The 24,728-nt window shown below is 58.6% G+C and overlaps 1 protein-coding gene across 19 annotated transcripts in view; it reads left to right on the forward strand.

The window, feature by feature from the left end:
* The window catches only part of PPP1R12B (protein phosphatase 1 regulatory subunit 12B), a 140,334-nt gene that overhangs the window by 87,002 nt on the left and 28,604 nt on the right, over nucleotides 1-24,728 (forward strand). For 13 of the 19 annotated variants that reach the window (XR_012063674.1, XR_012063673.1, XR_012063672.1 and 10 more), the window contains one exon: nucleotides 23,887-23,903. The exons of 1 other annotated variant lie outside the window; for it this stretch is intronic. Coding sequence is in view for 14 of the 18 variants with exons in the window: in XM_072948852.1 (XP_072804953.1) it covers nucleotides 23,887-23,903 (17 nt within the window). In the remaining 4 variants the exon portion in view is untranslated. Of the gene's footprint in view, nucleotides 1-14,658; nucleotides 15,525-17,892; nucleotides 18,460-23,886; nucleotides 23,904-24,728 lie in introns of those variants that run through there. 5 more of the 19 variants (XR_012063675.1, XM_072948859.1, XM_072948858.1 and 2 more) reach the window with 5 other exon arrangements.

The following is a 24,728-nucleotide window of genomic DNA, read 5'->3' on the forward strand; positions in this document are numbered from 1 at the left end:
TGTGAGGTGAGGCTCACCTGGCCTTCCAGCTGAGGCAGCTGGGAGGTTGGCGTTTTCATTTGCTGAGGTGCAGAAGACTAGGAGGGCCAGGTGTGGTGGGGAAAACAGGCATTTGGGTCTGGCTCTCGCAGCGCTGCTTCACGTATCTGAGTGGTGTCCAGGAGGAGGGCGGGGTCAAGGTGAGAGGTGAGGGCCAACCACACAGCAGCCAACCCAGCCCCAGCCGGGAGCCAGGACGGGTCCCCCAGGGAGCACGTGGAGGCAGGGAGGCCTGAGGACCCAGAGTTGGCCACAGTGGCAGTTGGGACGTGGGGTTTCGGAACTGAAACAACTCTGAGCTTCTCATTTTAGAGACCAGCTGAGGCCCAGGGAGACGCGCTCCCGGCTGTGGCTGTGGCTGCCCTGCAGCCCGCGGTCACCAGGGCCTCTCCGTCTGTCGTGCCTCTTCCGTGACCCTCTGGGGTGACCCGGGACCAGACCCCGGGCACTCCCCAGCGGCCCTGAGCTCTCTGGAGGAGGTGCACCCCTCTCCTGGTCTGTAGGACGGGGGTTTCAGGTCGTTTCTGAATGGGGACGAGGGTGAGCGCTGACTGTGGAATCGCATCTTGTGGGTTTGAAGTTAAGTCACCCAGAGGATGGAAGTGGCTCGGGGCTCTGGGAGAGCGCCCGGGGGCTCCGAGACAAGTGCTGAGGGCTGCCGGGGCAGGAAGGCAAGGCGCCCGAACTTAGCGTCTGGTGTGTGCGGAGCCGGGCGGGCAGGAGCAGGCCGCGTCCCCCAGGCTTCCCGCTTTAGGCCTGGTGTTCCCAGTGGCTCACTCCACGGCTCTTTGCTGCCCCCTCCTCCCCGACCCCACCTGCTCTGGGTAAGCAGTGGCCCTGTTTCCTCTTTGCTCTGATTGTCCACAGCTTTGCCTCTGGTCGTCGGCGGGTCCTGCTCCCTCCTGCCGCATTGTTAATCTGGTCACTGATCTCCTGAAGTTCCCTCTCTCTGGGAGGCCTCCAGGGGCTTCTGTCCATCTGCGCCCACTGGGCGTCCTTGACTCTCCGTTTAGGTAAAATCCTTGGAGGTTTGTGCTCCCTTCTCTCTGGGGCCCGATGGCCTAATATGGTAAGGTATGTCCCGGCCCAGCCTGCGTGTGGAGAGCCTTTGACTCACTTTGCAGGCACGGTAGGTGAGCTGTCAGAACTGATTGTTCGTGTAGAGAAGGAACATTGTTCACAAAACACCGTAAACAATCATAATCTTTTCTTTTTTTTTAAGTGAGCTTCTTCTCCTTTTAAAAGAGTGAAAAGATAATGCAGATTTTCTCCCTCAGCTTTTTTATCTTTCGCCGGAAGAAGAGGCTTAGCTTGTCCCCAGAGTGAGAGGGTTCTGAGAGGTCTGGGAAATTTGATGATAATGCTCAGAGGACAAAAGGAGGGCGGGTTCACTGGGTGGGCTGTCGTGAGCCCCCAGAGCGGTGGCCGTCTGGGGAGGAGGTGGGGACAGAAGGACTGGAAAGCTGCCTCTGCCCAGACCCGGGAGGGTCTGCCCCCGACACGGAGACCCCAGGCGCACTGGCGCGTCTCTCCTCGCTGCGTGTCTGTGCTTGCTTTGCGGCTGTGGTTCCTGGGATGTGGCGATGCTGAGTTTTCTATATTTGGGTCATTCTTGTGCCTTGCTCTGGCCAAGCTGTATAAACCATCTGAGAACAAAGTTGCTTTTGGCATCTTCCTTTTAAGGACTCTATTAATTTTAGATCGTGCCGTTGCCAAGCAAATCTCAGTAATCAAAGCTCGCGTGTATTCCTTAGAGACCCTGTAATTTTTGGACTCACTGTCCCATTACATCAGTGAATTCTGCTTTAGTCAGAAATCTTTTTTAAGATAGAATAAGTTGATCTTAGAGTATCTGTTTGGACTTGGGTTGAACGTCTTATTTAAAGATGTGGGAAGTTTGTCAGCTACCAAAGGTAGGGTAGTTAACCTCTTGACCTCTTTTTAAACCCCGGTTTCTTCCTTCTGCCTCTGACTGCCCTCTAGGTGTCAGTTTGTGCGAGTGGCCTGTGACCCTGTGGGAGGGACACCGGTGAGCTCGAAACTGCTGGAGCTTGTTTTTTATGATTACAGAGGTAGCGCGTTATGCTTTAGGAAGCGCGTGAAGTATGGGAGAGTAAGAGGAGCATTTCGGGGGGTGGTGCTTTCAGGGGCCGCGGCGACGGGGATGGTGTGCGTGCACTCTGTGGGCGCACCCCCCGTGACGCACCGTCCTGCAGCCTCTGGGCCTCGTCTCCCTGAGTGGTCGTAGAAGGAACCTTTCTGTGGCCTGAGTCCAAAATCAAGAGTTGATTTTTTGTATAAACTCAGTTTCTGGCAGTGGTGGCTCCAAAAATCCAACCACCGCGCAAACGGAGGAGAAGCGGTGACGCAGTGGTGCCCGTCCCTGCGTAGCTACCTCGTGAGCCGGCGTGTCCCCCAGGGCCACGTCTGGCTTCCACCTTTTGGGCATTGCTGACCAGTCAAGCCCCGACTCCTCCGTCGTGCCTGCTCATGTTGCTGGACCAGAACTTCACACGTTGGAATATTTGTCTCCTCGTGAATCACTCCCCCTCCGTTTCCCCTTCATGTTTTAGTGTTGTTTCTGCATAAATTTAGCTGAGTACTTCATGTAAGAGCTTCGTTTCCAGTTGGAGTGGGCGTCTCAGAAAACACTTGTCACAACGGGGGCTTCGTACCCCTTTAAAGAGCAGGGAGAATTGTCCGCGTCCTTCACGCACAAGAAGGTGCTGAAATCCTGCTGAGCCTTCTGCTGGTGGTTTTCCCAAGTTGTGCTTTTCAAGAACAGCTGACGACTTTCTCAAGAGCAGGGTCCTGCCCAGCTGGGCGTCCGCAGGTCCACGCGCCACCGACGTGGACGCGCTGGGAGGGTCTTCTGAGTGCTGGCTTCAGCTCTCTGATGGGAGTGGTCCTGTGCTGGGACCCTGCAGCCTCCGGGAGGCTAGCTCCCCTCAGTGGGGTCCGAGCACTCCCGTGGTCACTGCGGTCTTCCTTTCTCCGTGGGCGGCGTGGCCAGAGCGCCTCCACCCTGATGTCCGCCTTCCAGCCCCAGGCCTGAGGTGCCGCGTCGGCGTGGGGTTTGTCTGCAGGCCTGCCCACAGGACGGGGCGGGGGCACTGACGGCCATTGCTGTCCTGGGCTGTCGGGGGTTGGGCAAGTGACCCGTCCCCATCTCCTCCCTCCATGTCCACGTTCCTCCGCAGGGTCAGGAGTCAGGTAGCAGCCACTTACAGACACGGGTTTCTCTAATCAGGAAGCCGTGACAGTATGTCCAGGCGGGTTCCCGTGCAGCCCCTAGATGCCGACACGGGCGCCTCTGCAGTACCTGCTTCCCCAGGTTTTAAACTTTTCTTTTGGGGGGGGTAATTAGGTTTATTCATTTATTTATTTACTAGAGGAGGTGCTGGGGACCGAACCCAGGACCTGGTGCGTACCAGGCACGCACTCTGCCCCTGAGCTGTACCCTCCCCCTGAACTGTTTTCTTATACCAGGAAGCACACCGACGGCCCTGACTCCTGGGCAGGAAGAAGGGACACTCAGCCCTTTAGCAAACTTACAGCTCAGACTAAAACTCTAAGTGCGGTCTTGGAGCCACAGCTCTGCTTCTGTTTCTGAGGCTTTTGCAGGTCATAGAAGCATTTTAAGAGGGAAATAACATGTTTGGGTGTCACGTAACCAAATGAAACATTCTGTGCTTCACGATGGTGCTTTACCTGCGGGCTGGGGGCTTTGGGAAAGGTTCGGCCAGATGGGTAGGTCACGGGACTGTCTGTGCTGACAAGTGCCAAGGCTTGCGTTTCTCCTGTGTCCAGCGAGGCCCCTTGCAGGCTGTGGACAGTCAGCGCCCTGTCTGATCCCTCGAGAGGGCAGGCATTACGCCAGTTCTCCAGCAGCACAGGCTGGGGCGGTGGTGCAGGCCGGTCCGGTCTTCATAGTGGCACGTAACCCAGAGGCCAGGACTCGGCAGACTTCCCACGTCAGGGGCCTGGTGCTAAGTAGCTTCTGCTCTGGGCCACGCCGTCCATCACCACTACTCAGCTCCACTGCTGCGTGAACAGTGTGTCGTACTGGGAGTGCCTTGTTCCAGTAAAACTTTATTCACGGAAGCTGGCTGGTGAAGCCTCTGCTCCAGGTTACAGACTCAGAAAGTGTCTGCTGGTGTCAGCATGACTCAAACACCTGCTTTTCCCCATTCGAGCACTTCTTTAGTAAGTGAGCATTTTTCCAGTTCCTGATTCCTTAGTATCTGCTGGCAGTTGGTGGTCAGGGAAGTCACCTGTTTGCAGGGTGCATGACCCTGTCCTCACCGGGACCAGCCTTAGGGATTGTGGTCACCCTGCTGAGCGTCTCCTGGCGACAGAAGTCAATGTCATGCAGTTCAAGGAAAAGGCTCGTGTACCTCGGAGTCTGCGTGGTGGCCCCAGCCCAGCGCCGCCCGGAGGCAGAAGCTGCCATCCCAACTGTGCCGTCTCCTTCGTGCAGACCACGGAGACGAGGCACCCTCTGTCCTGGTGACTGCGTGTCCAATGCCCTCGCTGGATTGGGTGAGCTTCCCTGAACCAGCCTCTGTAGCCGGGGATGGGTGGTCCTGAGTTGGGTCGTGGAGCGTGGTGGTCACGACCCTAAATCAGGAGCCTCTGCACTGCTGCGTCCTCTGTGACCTCGGGGAGGGACGATGGTGCCTTCACACCGTTGGGAGGGTCCTGGCGAGTGCTGGTAGCAGGGCTGGTGGGGTGGGTGCCTGCAGGACACGGGAGCCCCGCCACCAGGAGAGTAGGGAGGGAGTAGGTGCCAGGAGCTCCCTGCGCCGCCCCCTACGCGGACAGCACCCTGGAGGACAGGGACGTCGCCCGGCTCGCGGGGGTGCTCAGGAGGTGGGGGGCCGGGTCGGGGTGGTGCTGACCTCGCTCCCTGCCGACTGCACTTTGTGATCAGGATGCCCACGGGGGCTGAGAGCGTCTAGTCAGTAGCGTCTGCTTTGTGGGCCGAGCTCCGTGGTTTGCGGGGGTCAGACAGGTCTCGCCGTTGTGCCGTCAGGAGGCCGTGGTGACACCCAGGCTTGTGCGTCCCTCGCCCACCCGCCAGGCCTGCCCGCCCTCGCTGTGGCTCCTGCGGGACCTTCCAAAGGAGCGAGAAGCACAAGGTCCGCCCTGCGGAGCCCGTGCCACACGTCCCGCCAGTCACCAGGGAGAGGTCGCTGCAGGGCCAGCCGGGGAGGTGTGGCCGCCTGTCACTGTCAGGCCCTCAGCCGGCGGTGTCCAGACCCCCGTTTCCTCTGTGTGTTTAGCTTCTCATTTGCAGGATGCTTTCAGAGAGAGGGCCTGACTCAGCCACCCAAGACTGTCTTAGTATGAAAACTAAGGAGGCTTTATAGGAAACAGCCTTGAGAGGTTCTGGGCTCAACTGAATGGCTCCCTCAAGGCAGCTCTGCCTGCCCTCAGTCTCAGCATCACCCCAGAAGACCAGCGCAGACAGCGCAGTCGTGCAGCCGGTGGGGCTGAGGAAGGAGCGGAAACTGGGAGTGGTGACCCCAGCTCCACCCTCAGTGACAGCACATCGCAGCGGACACGCCGCTCCCTGCTGGGCATCTAGGGTAGCTCCTTCAAGAAGGTGTCTTCCAGAACTTACTTTCTAAAAATGTTGGGGCTTTTAACTGCAACCTGAGCTTAAAGGGATAAATTTGATTTAGGTAGTAAGGATTATTAGGAACCTATTTTAAAATGGAGTAGTTGACAGATAGAAGGAGGGGTACGTCGCCTCACTGGTATTCAAAGCTGTAAATGACAATAATGAAATAGGATTTTTTTCACCACCCAAAGCAGACAGATTTGGGAAGATTGTGGCCAGTTTAGCTGAGAGGACAGTGAAATGGGTCAACCATCAAAAGCCTTAAGTTGGCCTTTTTGGAAGTCTATCTCTAGGAAACAGTCCTAAATATAAAAAAGAGGGGAAAAGGCTTCCCTACAGAAATGCCGTCACCAGGTGTGTTCTGCGTGAAGCTCCGTGAATGCAAGTCATTCGGGAAACGCTAGTGCACCTGCTGTGGGCGGCACCATCCGTGTGGCGGTCTGAATGGTCCCCTCATTCGAGACCTCCTGGAGGTCCAGCCTTCTGGCGGCAGTTCAGTAACTGGACCCCAGCAGCAGAGGCTGCAGTCACCACTGGCTTCGACTCTCCTGGGCCGCCGGCCACTCGGGGCTGTTTCCTCTGAAGAGCTGGCAGCATGGGATCCAGGGTCGAGCGACGCCCTGGGTGGATGGCACCGTCACCACTGAGCCCAGTCTCGGCTCTGGCTCTGCTGGGGGGGTGGAGACGAGGGGCGGCGTGCGGACAGCACTTTCCTGCCCTTCTTTGTCTTCCGGACTCTCTACTGAGCCCGTTGCTCGCATGATCGTTTCTGTGCCGTGACAGCACAGACTCTCAGAGTGCACGGGATCGGACGTGAAGTGAAGGCTTTTGCACGAGGGCAACCCCTCCTCGACCGTCGCCATTTCTGCCATGTGGAGCCTCACGTGGACGCCGCCCGCACCTCTGTCCACACACGCAGCCGTCTGGGTGCCCCATGCCTTCCAATTCAAGCCGTGTTGTGGGACCGCCTTTGAAGCCGGGTCTGTGAACTAAAACACCAGATATTGTGGCTGCTCAAAGTTATTAACGAAGCTGCCAAAAAACATTAATATGTGGGAAGCAGCCACAGAATTCCTGAAAAACTGGTAGCGTGCACCAGACTTCAGCAGTGCCCCTGGGGTCTTGAGGACCTTGTGGTTGGAAGCCAGGCTCACCTTCCAAAAGGCATGTCCCCACCCTGCTGTGTCTGAGGAGACGGGCAGTGGTGCGGGACCTGCGGCATGCCCCAAAGCAGACTGCGAGGGGGTTGCGGTTCAGGTCCGGGCCCTCAGAGGATCCCATGTCTTGCGCTCCGGCTGAAGTCACAGAGCGATTGTTCGCTAGCTCGGCCGTCTTGCAGCCCCGGCTCCACTCCGGCCCTCACGAGGGCTGATGGGGAGGCCCTTTCCCGGTCCTCTTAGCCGGAAGCATTCCCGAGTTTTGTTCTGCAGTCAGTGTTGTTTTCTGCTCCGGAAGAGCTTGAGAGGTGCCGATGGGGACCCTTGGGCTGAGAAGGCACTCACAGACCTTTCTACTTTTGAAAGCAGCCAGTTCCAAGAGCTTGTATGTAGCATAAGAAAACAAAGCCTTCTGGTTTCACAGTCTGACAGGACTGTGAGGGTTGTTCTCGGCAGTCGTGCTACTTGGCGCACAGTTCTGTAGGTGTGTGTGCACGTCTGCAGGTGTGTGCTCTGCCCTCGGAAATGAGGAGAACCAGTTTGGCTGTGCACCATCTGTTGCTCCCCCTGCCTCTGCGTTCTCTCCTTCCTCATAAACTCTCCCGTCTTTGCCTCCTCAGTCTTCACTAGGTGCAGGTGTTAGGCATGTTTGTTTTAAGCACGTGAGCATCGGGACCCCTTCTCCAGGCTGGTCGTCTGTCAGGTGGTGCACGCAGCAAGCAGAGCAGCCGGAATGCGTCTCTGGACGTCGTGGTTACGGCGCGTTTGGGCGGCGTGCACACAGACTGAAGAGCGAGGCACCACAGCCCCCGCTTCCCGTGGTGATGACGCTGCGCATCTGGAGCTGTCGCTTTCCTGGGAATTTAGGGACAGAGGAGTTGGAATTCCAGGTGCGCCTTTCCTGAGGTGACAGTAGGGCTGTGCTGGTCCCTCTAGTGAAAGCCCTCGGCGACCTTCAGGGCATCTCCACGCAGGCCGCAGACCACACAGGACTCGCGGGGCCCCTTCAGGGCGTCTGGTTGCCTGAGTGGGGGCCCCTGACGTGGGGCTGTTCTCCCGGTGGTGCTCCTCCCAGGCCCCCCCCCCGTGCATGTCCTGGCGCATTCACACTCACATTCACTCCTACGTCTTCAGTTTTTGGCCCACTTTCCCTGCCTGCCTCCCGCCCCAGTGAGACGAGCCGCCACTGCTCGTGGCCGTGCCCTCTTCTCAGACAAGAGGAGGACCGGAGGGCGGGGCAAGCCGGGTTCTCCCCTCGGCATCTGGGATGGAGACCTTGGCATCGTCCAGGAGCCGTGTCCCTGACCAGGTTTGCGTCACCACAGTCCCGGCTCTCTGCTCTGACGCAGCTGTGTGCCCAGCGCTTCAGTGGTGGCAGCTGCCCGGGATGCGTGCCTCGCGCCCAGCATGGGAGATGAACTAGCCTTGAACACACACACAGTGGGACTGCGGGGTGGCATCTCCTCCCCGCCGCTGAGGCGAGACTCAGGGAGGAGAGCCTGACCGGTCAGCAAGGCCGGCAGGGTTCCAGCCCGGCCACCCGGCCTCCTCTGTGTGCAGCGTGTGTTGGCCTGGCTGCTCTTGGGAGTCCTCACGGGGGACACTTTACCAAACAGATCACTCTTAGGCCATAACGTTTAATTTTCCTGGTTTAAAATAGAGGAGGAGGAACTAGAAATTACTCAAGTTGCTTGTTAGCTTCCTCTGCTAAGAAGTCTGCCCTGGAGGGCAACCCCGGGAGAGCTAAGTCAGGAAGGCCTGCAGCTGGGGTCACACAGGACCGACCGGCTTGCTCCTGGCACGGGTGATGCACTTCATCCCAGGGGCAGGTCAACACGGTGGTTCCTGCACACAGCGGTTCTTAGTTTGTTGGAGAGTCTGTTACACTGACTACCTGGGGTTCTCTGTTTAGTTATAACAAGTAACCTGAAGTTTATAAACTCTTTTTCTCTGTCTTGCCGAGAAGTAAAACATGAATCCTGTCTGAAGTAAATTATTTTCCAAGCAGGTGGCTGTTTGCGTAGCTCACCCTGTGGAGGTCTGGGGCTGAGAGGTCCTCTGTGGACTCTTTGGTTACTAACCTTAACTTGGGAAAGAGGGTCTGGATGCTCAGCTGGGAAAGCAAAGGAGCAGGTCGCTCTTCCTGCCTGTCCCCCGACACTCCTCCACGCCGGTCGTCTGAGTTGTGAGCGTGGTGTGCCCGGGTTGGGAAGTCAGGCCGGAAGGAAGATGTGGGTTGTCTCAGTCTCCGGCGCGGGGGTCCTGGCAGCGCGTGGCTGCCGTAGGACCGGAGCTCGGTGCACCCGCGGGCACAGGCCCGGTCACCTCTGTCTTCACCAGGATAAGACAGAGCCCATGTTCTCAGGGGCGTCCTCTTCTGAGTAAGAGAGGAGAAGTGGGAGAAGAGCTAAGTAACAGAAGAATCGTGAGCAAAAGAAGGAGCCGGGATTTAACTTCCTGGAGAATTTGTCTCTGACCCTCTGTTTCCGACGTGTTCTTGTGGGTGTCTCACACCTTCCTGGAGGGTCTGCACTGGTGGGTCTTTCCAGGCCCTTTGAGGCCCTCCCCCATCACTCAGAGCTCACTTCTCTGGCCCTTGTGCTGCACTCCCTCGCGCTGGCTGTGGGTCTCAGACATGGCATCTGGCCCCCGGGGCTTGTTCCTTGTCTGCGAGGTGGAAGCGCTCACTCAGCCTTTGAGACAGCGCGTGTGGAAACACCCGGAACCTACAGGAGTTTGCTAGTGTCGGTGCTGCCGAGAAGTAGACTCAGGAAGTGGGGGTAGCCCCCAACCCCGTCCTCACCTGCCTGCCAGTGGTGGGACCGCCGCACGGCCCTCCCAGGAGCAGAGCAGGGCGGTGGCTGAGGTGGTCGGCCTCTTGGACACGGTGTGACCGTGGTTTGTGGTGGAGCTGGTCAGCTGCCTAGGAAGTGTCTCACATCCGGGTGGATCAGGACCCTTTTTAAACTTTTTCAACCTGTGTTCTTCAAACCAGCCCCTGAATAGCCGATCGTTTCCCTGGATTTGGTTTCATAATATTGGTCATAAGAACAAAGAAGACGTCAGGACGACTAGAGGGAAAGTATGCTGGGAGGACTTACAGGCAGAGACACCGACACCCATGGGGAAGGAGGGCGGGAAGCTCCCACGAGCCCAGTGACGTGGTCAGCCCATCGGCTCAGAGCCTCAGACCAGAGATCTGGGCGGGCGGCCATGCCCAGTGCAGAGCGCTAAACTCAAGATGTTTCAAGGCCAAATCCAGGCTCCTCCAACACCAAGCAGATCAATTCCTGTCTTTTTAACTCTGGATTTCCCTGTGGGTGACCATTCCCCCAGCCGGTGGCTCCCCTGTGCACGGCCTCTGTTTCTCCCTCATTTCTGACCCTTCTCTCCCCCAATCCTGACCCCTGACCTGGCCTTTTGTAAACCTCTGCCAAGCTGCGCACCCAGAGCTGCACCGGGCTCGGGTTCGGGGAGCCTCCTCCTCTCTGGCAGGGGCTCCACCATGAGCGGGAATCCAGATGTCAGAGCCCTGAAGGTGCTTGACTGATGTGTCTGTCTGGGCTTTGGGACGTAAGGGCTCCAGATGTTGAAAACCTCCGAAAACCCTGTTCTCACGATTGGAGAAGTGCCCTGAGAAGCCAGCTGAGGCGTTGGGCACTGCGGGCTGGTGGGCTTTGTCCCTGGAGGCCACTTTGTCTCCACAAGCAGGCAGGCCATCTTCTCCTCCTGCAAGTGGCAGCCCCAACTCAGACTCTGAGTGGAAAGTGAATCTCTGCCCTTGGCGGCTGTCCAGCATTCCTCGCTGAGCAAATAGGATTTGGAATGTCAGAAAGGGGCGGGGGGCGTGTGCCTGTGCGTGCTTGTGTGTGAGAGCAGCCGGGTCCGGGGGACGGGGTGCACTTCCTCGAGCTCCTTCTCTCTCCTCCGCTCTTGGTTCCTTATTTGTAGCTTTTAGGTTTTGTTTTGCACGCTGTTTAGCCTGAACGTATCACAGCAGTTGGTCACAGGGGCAGCTCCAAGCGCGTCCAGCCCAGGAGTCCAGCTCAGAGGTGGCTGTGTGTCTCTTTCTCCTGGACAAAGACACGGGAGCTGCTCTCAGGCTCGTCCCCTGGGACGTGGTCTGGTGTCTCGGGAACCTAGACTCGGGTTCTCTCAGGGAGCAGGTCTCGGTAGGAGGTGCCCTCTTGGGAGAAGCCCCGCGGGTGGCCCAGCAGCCCCGAACCCAGCACCTCCAACGCCAGCGACTGGGCTGCCGTTCACGGGGCTGGGTCCTTCCTCAGCCGCGTCCAGAGCCGTCCTGCCGCAGCTCAGAGGCGCAGTTCTGTGAAACGATCTCCAGGGCCACGCCTGTCTGCCTCCGGGGAGCCATGTCCTCTCTGTACACCCGAAGCAAGGAGCTCCCTCGGAGCAGGAAGTCGCAGCCAGACTTGCCCCCCGCACCTCCCTCCCCAACCGCCAGGACTCTCCGAGTAAGCAGCTCGCGTTTGTGCAGGGTCAGGTCAGGTGGGGGTGTGGGAGCCTGGGGGCCGGGCAGGGCCATGGGCGCGCTGTGGGGCTCGGGTCGAGGCGCCTGGGGGGCCGGGCAGGGCCGTGGGCGCGCTGTGGGGCTCGGGTCGAGGCGCCTGGCCTTCGGACGCAGTCTCTGCCCTGCGGCCCTCACTTGTCAGCTGCTCGCAGTGCGCCCGGCGCCCTCGTTGGGGTCTTCCTGGCTTCTCTTGGTCTCTGGGGCTTCTTAGCTGCTCCCTTTCCTGTGCTTGTGGGTCAGAACCAGGTTTTAGGAGAGGAGTCTCCCAGTGGCTGGGAGGCTGTCACTAACTCCAGTGCTGTGCGCGGTCTGCGTGTGCCCTGACCGTGTCTGAGGGTGAGCGAGGGAGAGAGAGCGAAATGGGCAGGAGTCCCGGACATGGGTCCTGCTCCTCAGGGCCCAGGGGAAGTTCCGTGTTGAAGAAGCCGAAGAGACGACAGCTCCTGGCTGCTGGCAGCGCTGGGGAGGCGCTCCCGTCCCAGGCAGGTCTACTGGAGGCTTCTCCCTGCTTTCTCTGCTGACTGCGAGTGGCTACGCCGGGTTCCTCCATGGGAGGGAGGCCGGTAACCCGCCCGCGGCGTGCTGGAGCAGGCGAGTGGCCGGGTGTCTGCTCGTGTGCGGGAAGAGGCAGGTCACGGTCCCTTATTAGGAGGGGAAACCAAAACGGCGTGCTGTGCTCTGTTGAGTCCTTGTGTGTCCATCCCCAGTGTGCAAATGACCGTGGGGTCCATTTGGTGTGTGGAGTGTTGGCCTGGGGCCTCAGCCAGAGGTGTTTACTCCCCAGAATATAGGAGGTCTTTCTATAAAGCGGTGTTGTTCATCCGTCTTCTGTGCGAGGCCAGGAGAGGCCCTGGGAGCGTCACCACCGCCGAGCGCAGGCGTTTGTTTCTACAGCACGTGGCCTGGTGCCGCCCTTCCCTGCAGAGCCGTGAGCCTCCCTGCGGCTGCTGGTACGTGTGGTGCTGTCGGGCCCGGGCCCAGGCGGGGCCAGCATTTCCCGTCAGACCCATGGCACCTTTTGGTGTGAGGAGCCTTTCCCAGCATAGCATGGCTCCGGTCAGCGCGTGACACCCTTTTCTCTTCCTGTTGGGCCTGCGCCTTTTGTAGAGTGGCTCCTGCCTCTCACCTCAGTCCTCATAGCTGCCACCCACCCTCCTTCCACCACCCCAGCCCCTGACCTTAGACAGAGGCTGCCGTGGGAGAGAGCTTGAGAACTTGGATTATGGGAACCAAAACACGGAAGGCTTGAAGGAGAGATGGCTTCCTGGCCCCAGTGGTCAGTGGTGCAGGCTCCCGCCACAGTGCTGTCAGTGGCCATCAGCGTCCAGACAGCCTGAGTCTGTGCCCAAGGGGTTAGGCCTCATGTTCTCGGGATCCAGTGGGTGTCAGAGTGACAGACACACACAGCTCGCTGGGGGGCTGTTGGCACTGGCGTGCCCTCGGGCTGCAAGCGTGGTCTGGCCACACTGTGCTGCCTCTGATGCTGCTTAAAGGCGGGTGGGGGTCAGTGCCTCCCCTGTTGCACAGGCATCAGCGGGCCGTGTTCTGAACAGCCTGACGCACACAACAGCACGGGCACTGTGTCCAGTGCAGCACCGCCATCCCCGGGCCGCTAGGGAGGGAACAGGGACGCAGAGAAGTGCTCACTCTCCAGCTCAGCCGTGAGGGCAGAGCTGGTCTGTCCACACCCGCCGGCTACACGGGAGCACACCCGAGTACCTCTGCACACTGAGGACATGCTGGGCTCAAAGTGACAGTTAAGAGCTTAGGTGGCTCAAAATCTCAGGTCGGGACGTGGGGACTTGCAGTTGCAGGGAGGGAGGCTGGGTCTGCAGCCTGGCTCCCCCCGAACCCCACACGCCTGGACCTCGGAGCCTGGAGAGGCAGGGACACCTGCACCTCCCTCAGCAAAGGCGCTGGGAACCGGCTGTGGGAGCAGCTCTTCTCTCCCCACCCGGACGTGTGTGACCCCTGCACAGCCGTCCTCCGCACTGGGACCCAGAGCGCAGCCGCCACACCGCGTTCTCCGCGTCAGAGCACCAGAAGCTCCGGCCGGGGGACGCAGCTTGTGATTCTCCTGGGCGTTGGTAGAAGGGCCAAGTACCCAACGCTTCCATATAAGGAGAACGTCCTCCAAGGGAGTTTTAAAGTAACATTCACATGGGGGGAACGTTCTGGACACCTTCCTCCTGGTCAGACGTTCAGGAGGCCTGTGAACCGCGGTGCATTCGTGTCAGTTTTAACTTGAGGAAGGAAGTGTAGGGGGATTTTTCAGTAGCTAGAAACTGAAACTATCTTACCCTGCTTTTGAGCTCCCAGGAGCATCTGATGCTTCCAGTGTTATGTAACTCAGTATTTCTGTCCTCGGTAAAACTGTGACCCTTTCTAAGTAACATAAGAATCCAGGGTTTGCCCAGGGATTGTGCAACTGCTGTCCTCCCAAAGGAAGAGCACTTCCATGCGGAAGATGGTGCGTGTCCTCAGCAGCCAAGGGTTTGTTTACTTCCTCTAGTTTGTGTTTTAAAAGTAACACTTTCCATTCTCTGGACACAAGTCTCTGCTACTAACACGTCTGCTAAAACTCCGTGAGGAAATCACCCAGCGCCCTCCTCTCGGCACCCCACCCTTGCCCCACGAGAGCTGGTCTCTTTTGACGCTGAATAGTGAAGTAATTCTTTTTAAACAATCCTTTTGGCTTTCACACTAGGTTCACACTAGTTGGGCATCTCTCTTTTCTCTGAAAACTGGGGCTCCCTGAGCGGCAGACAGCTCTGTTCCCCTCTGAGTTCGTACCCAGGGAAGCAGAGCAACTTGGGGCCCACGCTCAAGGCCGGTGGGCCCCGCCGGGTGTTTACTCCTGAGATTTTAGAGCTCAGCCCCGTCTCCCTGCGAAGCAACCACACGAGGTCCCACGTCCACACAGTTAGTACCAGAGCTTCCTTTCGATGTAGATTTTCCAACTGAAAAAGCAGTAATTCTGAACTGCAGATACATCAGACACCTCCAGCCCTTTCTTGCTTCTTAATCATTGTGTACGCTGCTGGGTCTCAAGTTTATAAATTTTATTAACTTAAAAACCAGCCAGTTTAGATACTTCAGTATTTTTAAATCACCTTGAAAGCAACAACCAGGCAATCTCCGGTCAGTGTTCTCGCATGGTTACTTGCTCTTCAGTGTGGGGCTCATCCAGAGATGATAACGTACTTGGCAGTGTCCACCTTGTGGTGCTTCGCCGGCATTTGCTGTGCTAGATGGTCCTGAAGTAAGTGGGCCGTCAGCTGAAGCCTGGGAACCTTTTAATTGGACAGATTTTCGCTGGATCGGTTGGTGTTTGTGACGGTAGGATTTGACCTGCGTCTGTAAACCCAGAGCAGTAGCGCTGTTCCCGCTTAGCCTGGATTGCTGCTCCTTCCAGCCGACTCCGCACAAAGTGCAGGCCTTACGTAGCGCTCCTCACCCCGGCCGCTACGTCGTAGGGGAACAGCTGATCAGCCGGCCCAGCCGGGTGACCAGCTCTGAGCTGAGGAGAGCGCCTCTGGTGAGCAGCAGGGCGGGGGCTGCCCTCGGGGGGGCTGTGGGCAGCTCCCGCCCCCAGGCCGCGGGTGCCCGGGTGTCGGGGACACTGCCTTGCGCAGCCTGGGTGTGCGCCCGTGGCCAGCACCACGCAGCCCTTCCGTGCATTGTTTCCTCCTCCGCGCCTCTCCTCCTGCATCCGGGCACTGCCAAGCTGGAGTCCGTGTTTCACTGCACTTTCTAATCCCTCGTCACGGGGTGAGAAACGTTGGTCTGGGTGAATGATGCTGATTAAGGGTGCAATCTGTTAACCATTTTTCCCTCTAATTAAACCACCAGTGTATTGGGTTTGGTTTTGTTTTCCAATTCCACTCAAGAAAAGCCAGCAAGCAGTAACTCTTCAGCCCAAAGAATCTTCCTCAGAAGCTGGAGTGGTCGAACCTGCAGCAGGAAAGCAGCCCTGGGCGCGTTACACGCGTCCTGGTAGATTCCGGACCGGCTGAGCCGTGGAAGAGACGCGTCCGCTGACCAGGGACACTGGTCCCACCGTGAGTGGTTTATCAAAGCCACCTACCCGCCCACAATTAGTGTCCCAGGAAGGACACAGTCCCTGCCTGCAACGACTGATAGTCTCATTGGGGAAATAAAAAAGAAAATCAAGGATTATGGTGAAGGGAGGTAAACCGCCTAATAAAGGTGCTTTGTTGTGGGAGGTGAGCTGAGTGGGAGGTGCTCAGCTAGTGGAAAGCACAGTGGGGTGGGCGTGAGCCGTGCACAACAAAGGAGGAAAGCGTGAGCACGTGTGCCCCACGTGGAGAGCTGCAGACCAGCGTGGGCAGAGGGCCCTTTTGGCGTGAGGCAGGACGTAGAGGCGGAGGCACGGGCCAGGCCACGGGGTGTCCCTCTAGGCTCTGCAGAGTTGCCCCATAGGTGCAGGGCTGGAAGGTTGGAGTCAAGGCGCTGTGACCAGAGCTGCTCACAAGAGAATCTCCTGGGCCGTGTGGATCGTGGTGGCTGGGGGTGGAAGGTCGGGCCTCTGGTGGGAAGTGACAGGGCCTGAACAGGGGTGTTCTCCAGCAGGCAGACAGCATCCTGCTGCTTAGAAGAAGAGCTGGCAGGATTTGGAGCAGTGGAAAGGGCTGCTGGGGGCGGAGGGGGGCAGAGTCAGCGGTGACAGTGGGTCCCAAGTCTAGGTGATTGGCAGAAGGTGGCAGTTGGCAGCTTCGGGCGGACGTGGAGGGCGGGGGTGTGCGTGAGGCGGTGGCCTCACTGGGGGTGAGCTGACGCCGAGGTGCTTGGGAATGTTCAGATAGTGGCACCCAGAAAGTAGCTGGTCTGAAGCCGGGGAGAAAGGTGGGAGCTGAGCACACCGGTGTTTATGACTAAAGCCATGGGGTGCCAGGCTCGTCTAGGGAGCAGGTGTCGGGAGGTAACAGCAAGCAGATGGCGGGGCCTGACTCTCCCAGCCTTTTCCTCCGCGGTGACACCAGACCCGTGTGCGAGAAGACGAGGGCCATGCCCCTTGCTGTCTGCCTGCGGGTGCTGTGGTGACCTTTGGGTTACAGGGATGCGTCCCAGAGAGTCCGGAGACGTCGGGTCGGCTCAGGGGCATCTGGGCTGGGGGTTTTCGGCGCATCGCCAGTGCTGCCAGCGGGCTGCGGTTCCACTTGTGGCAAGGCTCCCAGCTTACTCAGCTTTGATTCTCCCTTCCGCTCAGTCTCACGGTGCGTGGGTCGCAGCCAGGGGGTTGAGGTCACAGTCGGAGCTCTGTTCCTCTTTCTGGTCTGTGCTGCTGCACGCTGGGCGGTGGCTGGTCCACACTGGGCTCTGTTCCCATCACAGCCCAGAGCCCAGCCGCCTGCCTTGGCGACACAGAGCAGCAGGGTCCCACCGAGAGGATGGTGAGGTGAAGACACTGGAAACGCATCTGGACTCTGGCCCCGGCCTGTTTCTGTGGGTCTGAAATCAGCCACATGCAGTTGGTTATCTGGGAGAGACATGGCTGTTCAGTAAAACAACAGCCTCACATGTCTGTAGGTTACACAGGGTGAGTAGGAATTAGCCTGGGAATCCAACCTAGAAATAATCAAAACCCTTTACGTGAGTGTGAGCGTTTGCTCGTTTCGCTCCCCCGGTAGCCGGCAAGCCCCAGCCTGGCCAAGGGGACAGAGACCGGAGCTTGTGTGGTGTGTGCTGGGCAAGGCCCTGCACCTGCGGTCCCACTCAGGGCTTCTGAGAGCCTTGCACACCCAGTTTACGGAGGACACTGAAGCAGGGGGAAGCCAGGCCTTCCCTGTGATCACGTAACAAGCCGGTGCGGGGCCAGCAGTGAGCTGTGGAGCCAGTGCAGGGTGACTGCTGTCTCGTTAAGCAGCTCCCAGATCGTTGCTAATATCCCTGGCCGTTGAGTCTACTTGAAGAGAGATGGTGATAATGAAACCTGTTTCGAGAAAGGAGGAAAAACCTCAGAGTAGTTTAGGAAGAAGTGAGTCAAGTTAAAGTTGGAATTTCACATCACTTTAAAATAGGTGTATTTTTTGTTATTTTTAATCACCTGTGTTAAAACTTGCTCAGGAGAGAAGGTGTGCTGTAGCCTTGAAGGCTGTGGTCTAAGACTGCTTTCGGTGAGTGCCTTGGGCAGAAGCAGTACTCTGAAGCCATCTGTCGGTGGTCAAACACAGGTGCTTTAAGTAAGGCCTTTCTCTTATCTTTTTTCTGCTGGTAATTTACTTGTAAAATAATTTCAAGCAGATGGTACGAAGGTGCGCTTGAACTCAGAACCTGTCAAAGTCCTGAATTAGAAGAGCCTGAATTTCTGAGGTGTTTCTAACTGAGGGACCCTTCTCACCCCCAAAACCAAGCATTCTGCACATGTGTCCCCTCTCCCAAAGAGCTACGCTTTTAAAACACCTGTTTTGCTCTAGGGGCAAAATTTAACCCCCAGACCCAAAGATCCCGCGTCTGAAGACTCGACCTCGAGCCAGGGTCTCGTGGTCACCCGGGGCAGGTCTTCTCAACCCCCATTTCAGGCTGGTGCCGCCGTGGGTCACGCCTCCAGGAAGCCGAATCAGGACCTTCTGTCGGCGCTGGTCTCTCTCCTGGTCGCCCCTTGCGCAGACTGAGTGTCCGGACCGTCTGCATGTGGTCACACTCGGCTCGTCACTCTGCATCTTCCTCCCTGAGGCGGGGCTCTTTGAGACCTGGCGGCAGTGTCCCCTCTGCCCCCTGAGACCCCTCACAGAGTGGGCACGCTGGGGATGCCGTGGCCCGGCTCTGCCCTCTGCTCCTGCCTGGGGCGTGGGAGGGGCGGCCGTGCCGCCTTCTGCGGGCCTCGCAGGCTGCTGGTGGCTGCAGTCAGTGACATGTTGGGGGCTGGGAAGGACGTGCGTCAGCATTGGGGTTTCTTTAGCAGCGGAAAGAGGAAAGAAAGAGAACAGAACAAGTCCCTAACTTTGTGTGGAACCTACTTAGAGGTAAAAGTTTTCCTCTGTTAGTTCTGAGCATTTACTTGCTCTTGAGATGTGAGGTCCAGGGAGCCCCACGAACCCCTTTGCAAGGGTTTTGATTCATAACCTATTGCTAATAAAATTAAAATAATTGCTACCCAAGTTGGCTGCTGGACAGTGATGTTTACCATGTAAAAAAAAAAAACCCACCTCTTTGCAGGCTGCGGACCTGGGAGCTCGGCGCAGAAGAGGTGTACCGGTGGTCAGTGACTGCCTGGGAGGGCTGGTCGGTGCGGGGCTGGTGGCTGCTTCCCTGTGTGCATGGCCCTCAGGGCCAGCAGTCAGGCCGCTTTTGCCACGCGCTCTGAGCCTGTGTTCTGAATCATCCGCGTGAGTTTACTTCATGGGGCCTGCACACCGTGTGGACCTAAATGCTGAGCTGTGGGAATGTGAGAGCAGGCAGGACACGCGGGAAGCGCGGCCCCGTGCCGGTGCCCACGTGTGGGGCAGTGCGGTCTCCTTGGTTCTGTCGCCGGGCTCGGGACCAAGTCCGCACGTGGCTTTGTGGGCTTGCCTTGGACGTTGTAGGGAAGCCCTAGTGTATTTGTGTCTTTCCTTCTGCAGTAAGTATGTGTTGTGTGAGTTTCAAAAGACACAGACGCTCCTCAGGAGCTGGAAAACCCACGAGGAGGCGCGGACCGCACGGAGGACGGGGGGTGTGCTCCCAGGGACGTCCAGGCGGCACGGTCCGTGGACGCAGAGAAGCATGGGTCCCCTGCCGTGTGAGGTGGAGTGAGATGGACCGGAGCAGGCGCAGTGGCGTTGCTGTGTCCGTTCGCACCTGCCCCGCCAGGCCACCAGCTGGCAGTGAGGTTCTGGGGGTGTTTACAGTGTAACCCAAGTTACGTGCTGTGTCTCTTGACCTTTCCTGTTTTTGTTCCACGTGTGCTGAGTTCTTGGTAGAGACACACTGAGGAGTGAGATAAGATGAAGTTGGATGTGGTTCACTACTTTCACTGGGCCTGGAGGGGCCCTCTGGCCGTTGCCCAGCGGACGCTCACTCCCCAGCAGGGGCCGCGCCCTCAGCGTTGCTCTGACTCAGCCTAGTACCCACTTGGCCGCAGCTGCCTGGCCGTGTGCCGTGGGTGTCTCTTACTTTGAGGGGTTTGTGGATAAACTAGACCGTGGTTTTGAGGGGACCCTCGTGCTGGCAAGAATTCCCGACCTGCTCCCCCACGGAGTTCTGGCCCGACCCCCAGGGTGTGTAAACGCAGTGCGATGCTTCCCGCTGGGCCTGATGTAACCAGGCAGCCCTGAGAGCCGAGAGCTTGCTGGGCCGACGACCGAAGGGGCAGCGGGTGTGGGGGGGCAGGGGTGTCTAGAGAGTGGAGGGTGTCTAGGGAGGACCTGGTGCTCTTAAGGGGGTGCTGCCTTTTCAGATGGGGGTGCTGGGCCAGGCCTCGTCGTCACTGTCCCTCGGCCACATCTTTGTGTCAACCTTTAGTTTATTCCACACTCCCCATGTGCACATCCAGATCATTCAGGACCCCCGACATGTTCCTGGAAGTGCAGCCTCAGAAGGAGCCTTCCGTCCCCCGAGACCCCCGCCGTCAGAGCCGCGGCAGGTGCTCCTCCTCAGAGGTAGAAGGCCCAGCAGCCGTGTCTCTGAGATGCCCCAAGGGGGTGGTTCTTAGACTCAGAAGTGCTTTCCCGTCCCTGCAGGTCTTCCAGGGCCACGACCCCAGCCCCTTCCGGGGCGGGAGGGCGAGGCTGGGGTGTGGAGAACAAGACGGGACGCTCCCTCCGCTCGGCCCTTCGGGGCCGTTCCCGTCACTGCGGTCGCAACCTGAGCCCAGGGAGCCCTTGGAGCTGGTTCCGTCAGCGCTGACCCGTGATGCGCTCCGGCCCTCGGTGGGCCCAGCTCTCCGGAGCCACGGCTTGATTTCAGACTTGGTCACAAGAGTTCGGCTTTAATTATGCGCCTTCCTGAGCTCCCAGTAGCATCAAGTTACGGGCTTTCGTGGGGCTTTCCCTGAGCGGGTCTGTGGTGCTCTGCGAGCCCGGCGCAACTCGCGGTCAGACTGGCTGCGCCGTCTGAGTGAGCGGCCATCTGCACTCCGGCCCTTTGCCAGGAGCAGGCCCAGCCGGCGGGGTGTCGTGGGGGACCTCAGGAGGGACGACGGCAAGGAGCCGCTTGTCAGCCTGGCGCACCTTAAACTGCGGTCTGTCTGGCTGCTCATCCTTCCGTCTTCTCTTCTGCTTTCTGAGCAACTTCCAGTCCCTGCTGCTCCAGCCCCGTGCACAGTGTCCACGGCCCCTGGCTGGGCCACACGGGCTGTGGAGTAACTCCCTCTCTGAGCAGCTGTCGTCTGGTTCAGGCTCAGCAGGGGGTCCCGCCCTGGTGGCCTCATCTGTCGTCTTCAGGTGCAGGTGGAGCAGCAGAGCTTCCTCCTGAGACCCCCGGAGCAGAGGCCGTGTCTCCCTTGTGCGTCAGCCGCATGGCAGACAGAACGCTCACCTTCTCTAAGATAAATGAGGGCGAGCCGTCCAGACCCGGCTTCCAGAGCAGAGTGAGAGGAGCTGCTCCGTGCTGAGAGAGCTTGCCCGCAAAGATGGGGTCACTCCCCGACGGGGGCAGGAGGGGCCTGCAGTCTGGCCTCCAGGACACCGCACTGCTGCCACTCCGCTGACCTGCCCACGTGTCCCTGGGGGACCCCGTGAGAGGCCCTGGCCTCAAGTGCTCACTCATTGCTGGCCCGCAGACCCTCAGGCAAGCCCCTGCCTCACCTCCTGCCCTGCGCACCCACTCGATAGTCTCCCTACGGGGACGGCAGCCCGCTTTATGGAGTGAGACGCGTGTCCAGGTCACAGCAAGCCATGCGTAGTGTGAGTGACAGCGGGGCGGGGGGAGGGGAAGAGCTGAAGTTAAGTGTCACCAGTCCAGCAGCTCTGTGCCTTTTACCCATGAGCCCTAACTCTTCTCTCTGCCTGAACCTGAGCAGTGTTTTCATGGAACAGTGGGTTATCAAGGGCATCAAGAAGCCAAGCAAAGCGGGTGTTTCTGGAAGCACGATCCAAACACCGGAGAGAGCTGGGTCCTAAACCCCAGCCTGCCTTCCAGCCTCTAAGAGCATTTTTCTTAGCTGACTCCTGTTAGAATGAGAACTTCCTCTCCTTTAGAAATCCCAGCATCTTCCTTCTCTGAAACAACACCGTGTGCGTCACAGGGCCTGTGTCACCTCGGCAGCACCCACCCCTCCTGTGAGGTCCAGCTCCCCTCTCCTGCTCGGGCAGAGACCTTCTCGGAAAGTAGCTCAGGCTGGCCTTTGAAGTCAGCAGTGTGAGGCCCAAGGGCTCCAGAAGCTCCAAGAGTCAGGGGAAAGCTTGGTGGGGTGGGGCTGGAAGTAGTGAGCAAGGACCGAGGGCTGCCTCGGTCTGGTGATGGGCACTGTCTTATCTCTGGATCCTTCATCACCACACCTCTCAACAAACGTTCACCCCAAAAGAAACCGATGACACGACTAGTAAGACGACTGAAGACACCAGACAGCAGACTGATGGCCTGCGGTCACTCTGCCAGGAGGAGCAGGAGTGTGTCCTGGGCCCCTCGGTGTGTCTCCGCGCCCCCTGCTGTGCCGGTGCAGGTTCGAGCACCGCGTACACACCTCTCCCCACAGGCCGGCGCCCGAGGAAGCCCTCTGTGGCCTGCCCTTTCCTGTCCCGGGGGAGCCTGGGAGCTGCTTGAGTGCTGGGTGGCAGTGCTTACCTGTGCTCTGCACTTCTAAGTCTGTACTGTCCCCATGTCGCATCGGCTCCTTCAGCAGAGGCCGTGCAGAACATGATCCTGCCTGAGACGGGGTGTCCGCGGCTCCAGACAAGCAGGGCTGGTCCAGACCCCACTCGTGGAGTCAGCCCGGGAGTGAGCGCGTGTGCCATGGCCGAGCTTGGCATCTGGCAGAAGTGGGCAGAGGGCATCTCTTCCCTGTAGAGGCGGCTTTCAGGGTCCACACAGCAGGACGTGGAGCTGGCGACGTGGCTGAGTCCCCCAACGAAGAGACTCTCAGGGAGGAGTTTAGGCACCTTCTGGGAGAGCCTGCAGGTCAGGCACAGGTGCTCTGTCGGCCTTCGGGCCTGGTCTGCACCCCGCTTCCCGCAGGCCTGCGCTTCGCGGGAGAAGGAAACCATGCCACAGGCTGGAGGCCTAGTGGGATGCAGGCCGTGTTCCAGGTCTGGGAGAGCCTGTCCAGGACGGTTCTCCCGCGTGGGTGAGCAGTTGGGAAAGGCTGTGCTGCCCAGAAGTGGCGAGAGCCAAGATCCCTGAGGTCGTCCTTTGGTTTGGGTGACTGTGAGCCCAGTCCCCGCCCAAAGATCCTGAGCTAACTCACTCGCACCCACACCAGCAGCCAGTGATGCTTCCACGGCTGGAAAGTGGGGGGCAGGAAGGACATCCCCCTCCCTACTGTCACCTGAGGTTCCCCATAGAGCGTGTGGTCGTGCGCCCAAGGTCGCATGGCGAGAAGATGTCAGAGCAGAAGCTGCAGCCCAGGCCCCCGCCATCAGACATCACACAGCTCCCGGGACCAGGAGCCATTCGGGTCCATGTCTCTCCAGCACTTGTCACCTTCTGGCCCTGCCGGCACTGAGGGTGTAACCGGCAAGAAGATAGTGTCCCAGTCACAGATGAGGGAATTTTAGGGAAGCCTCTCACAACAGCGTGTTTTTAAAAGTGGGTGTAGGTGTGTGTGGTGTGTGTGCTTCTGTGTGTGGGGGGGGTCCGTCCCTTGGGCTGTGGTGCTGTCCCCCGGCTCTTAAGCCACCTGAGGCGTGGGGCTGTCATGCATGTGACATGTCCACACACACTGTCCCTGGGGCCCCCAGAGGTCGTCCACCCTTGGTTTCTCCTCTTCCTTCTTGTCTGTTCTTGGGGATTTGTAGTTAAAACCTGAAAAGAGAAAGAAGTAAATACATTCAAATCAATTGAGTTTTTATTTGTAAAAACAGTGTGGATAAGAGGGTGAAGGTTGTATACGATTGGTAGTGAATGTAAAGCAGACGTAGTCACCGTTGTTTGCAGTGACTGTAGGTCATGCATCACCGTCCAGACCTGTGAAACCCCTTCTGGGACCTCAGGCTGCCTCCTTGTTTCTTGTTTTTGACCGACCTCCCGGGGACTCGGATGGGACCCTGCCCCGCCCTCTTCCCCTCACTGCGCTCTGGGCGGGGCGGGGCTGCAGCTGAGGGGCCATCGTGGAGTGGACGTCAAGACCAGGAAGGTCACACAGGCACCCAGTCTCTCCCAGGGCACGAGGGCAGTTTGATTTCGGGACGGGGAGCCGTTTTTGATCACCTTACGTTGCTGAGTCCAGTCTAAAAAGACACCCCCAGAGGCTCGGGTCTCGTGGGCCCAGGACGCGGGAGTGCGCCGCTCAGGGCCTTCAGCTGCTTTCCTTAAACGTTTCCAGCCGTGAGGTTGCAACTGGATTTGAGAAGTTCATTTATAAGTGGAATGATGAGTCCAGTCCCTTGCTAACGCTGATTTTTTGTCTGTCTGTTTGTCCGTCTGTCTCCTTTCTCCAGCATGAGAGGCTCTCTAGGTAAGAACCCCCCGCGTGCATGCTTGTGCTCGGGCAGTGCATGTCCGCCCGCACTCAGCGTCACGGAGCCCGTCGCGTCCCACTTCCCCTCTCATCCCGCAGCCGCCACCACACTCAGGCTGCACATCTCCCACCCGAAGGCGTGCAGTGCTGTGCACTCAGCTCCCGCCCCCAGGTCCCCCTCCCTGAGCTCTGGACCAGGCACTGCGCTCTCAGTGAGACGCTGTCCTCACCTCCAGTCGGCACCCAGACCACTGGGGAGAAGGTAATGTTGTAAGTGCTAGGAAGGGGTCCAGGCAGGTCCTCAGAGCAGACAAGAGGCGGGGCCTGACCTGCTGGTGCCGGAGCACTTCACGGCAGAGGTGGGCGTGTCACATAACAGCGGACCAACCTGTTCCCGGCAGTGACTCCCTGTTCCCGGCGGTGACTCCCCGTTCCTGGTGGGGACTCCCCGTTCCTGGCAGTGCGCAGTATTAACTGGCTGAAAGAACTGCAGCTGCTGAAGTTAAAGGAGCATGTCCGAGTTGGGGGAAGGATCGTCTGATTTTTCACCTAATGCTCGGGGCGCAGACCTCGCCTTCCTGCAGGATAGGATTGTAGAGACTGCGGGGCTGGAACGTTGACTCCCCGCTTTCTGCAGCCCTTGAGGCAGAAGCTGGCGAGACGGGAGGTGTAGTTACAGGACAGCAGAGCAGAGGACAGACGGTCTCAGCACTAATCGAATGTAAATTCACAGACGTGCGTGCTTTCTTCCTTTGCTCACCCTCTTGCCAGGCACCAGCTGAGGTGAAATACAGTTTCCACCTAACCCAGCAGAAAATCCGT

This window comes from Vicugna pacos, chromosome 23 (assembly GCF_048564905.1).
Source record: "Vicugna pacos chromosome 23, VicPac4, whole genome shotgun sequence".
Classification (NCBI taxonomy): Eukaryota; Metazoa; Chordata; class Mammalia; order Artiodactyla; family Camelidae; genus Vicugna; species Vicugna pacos.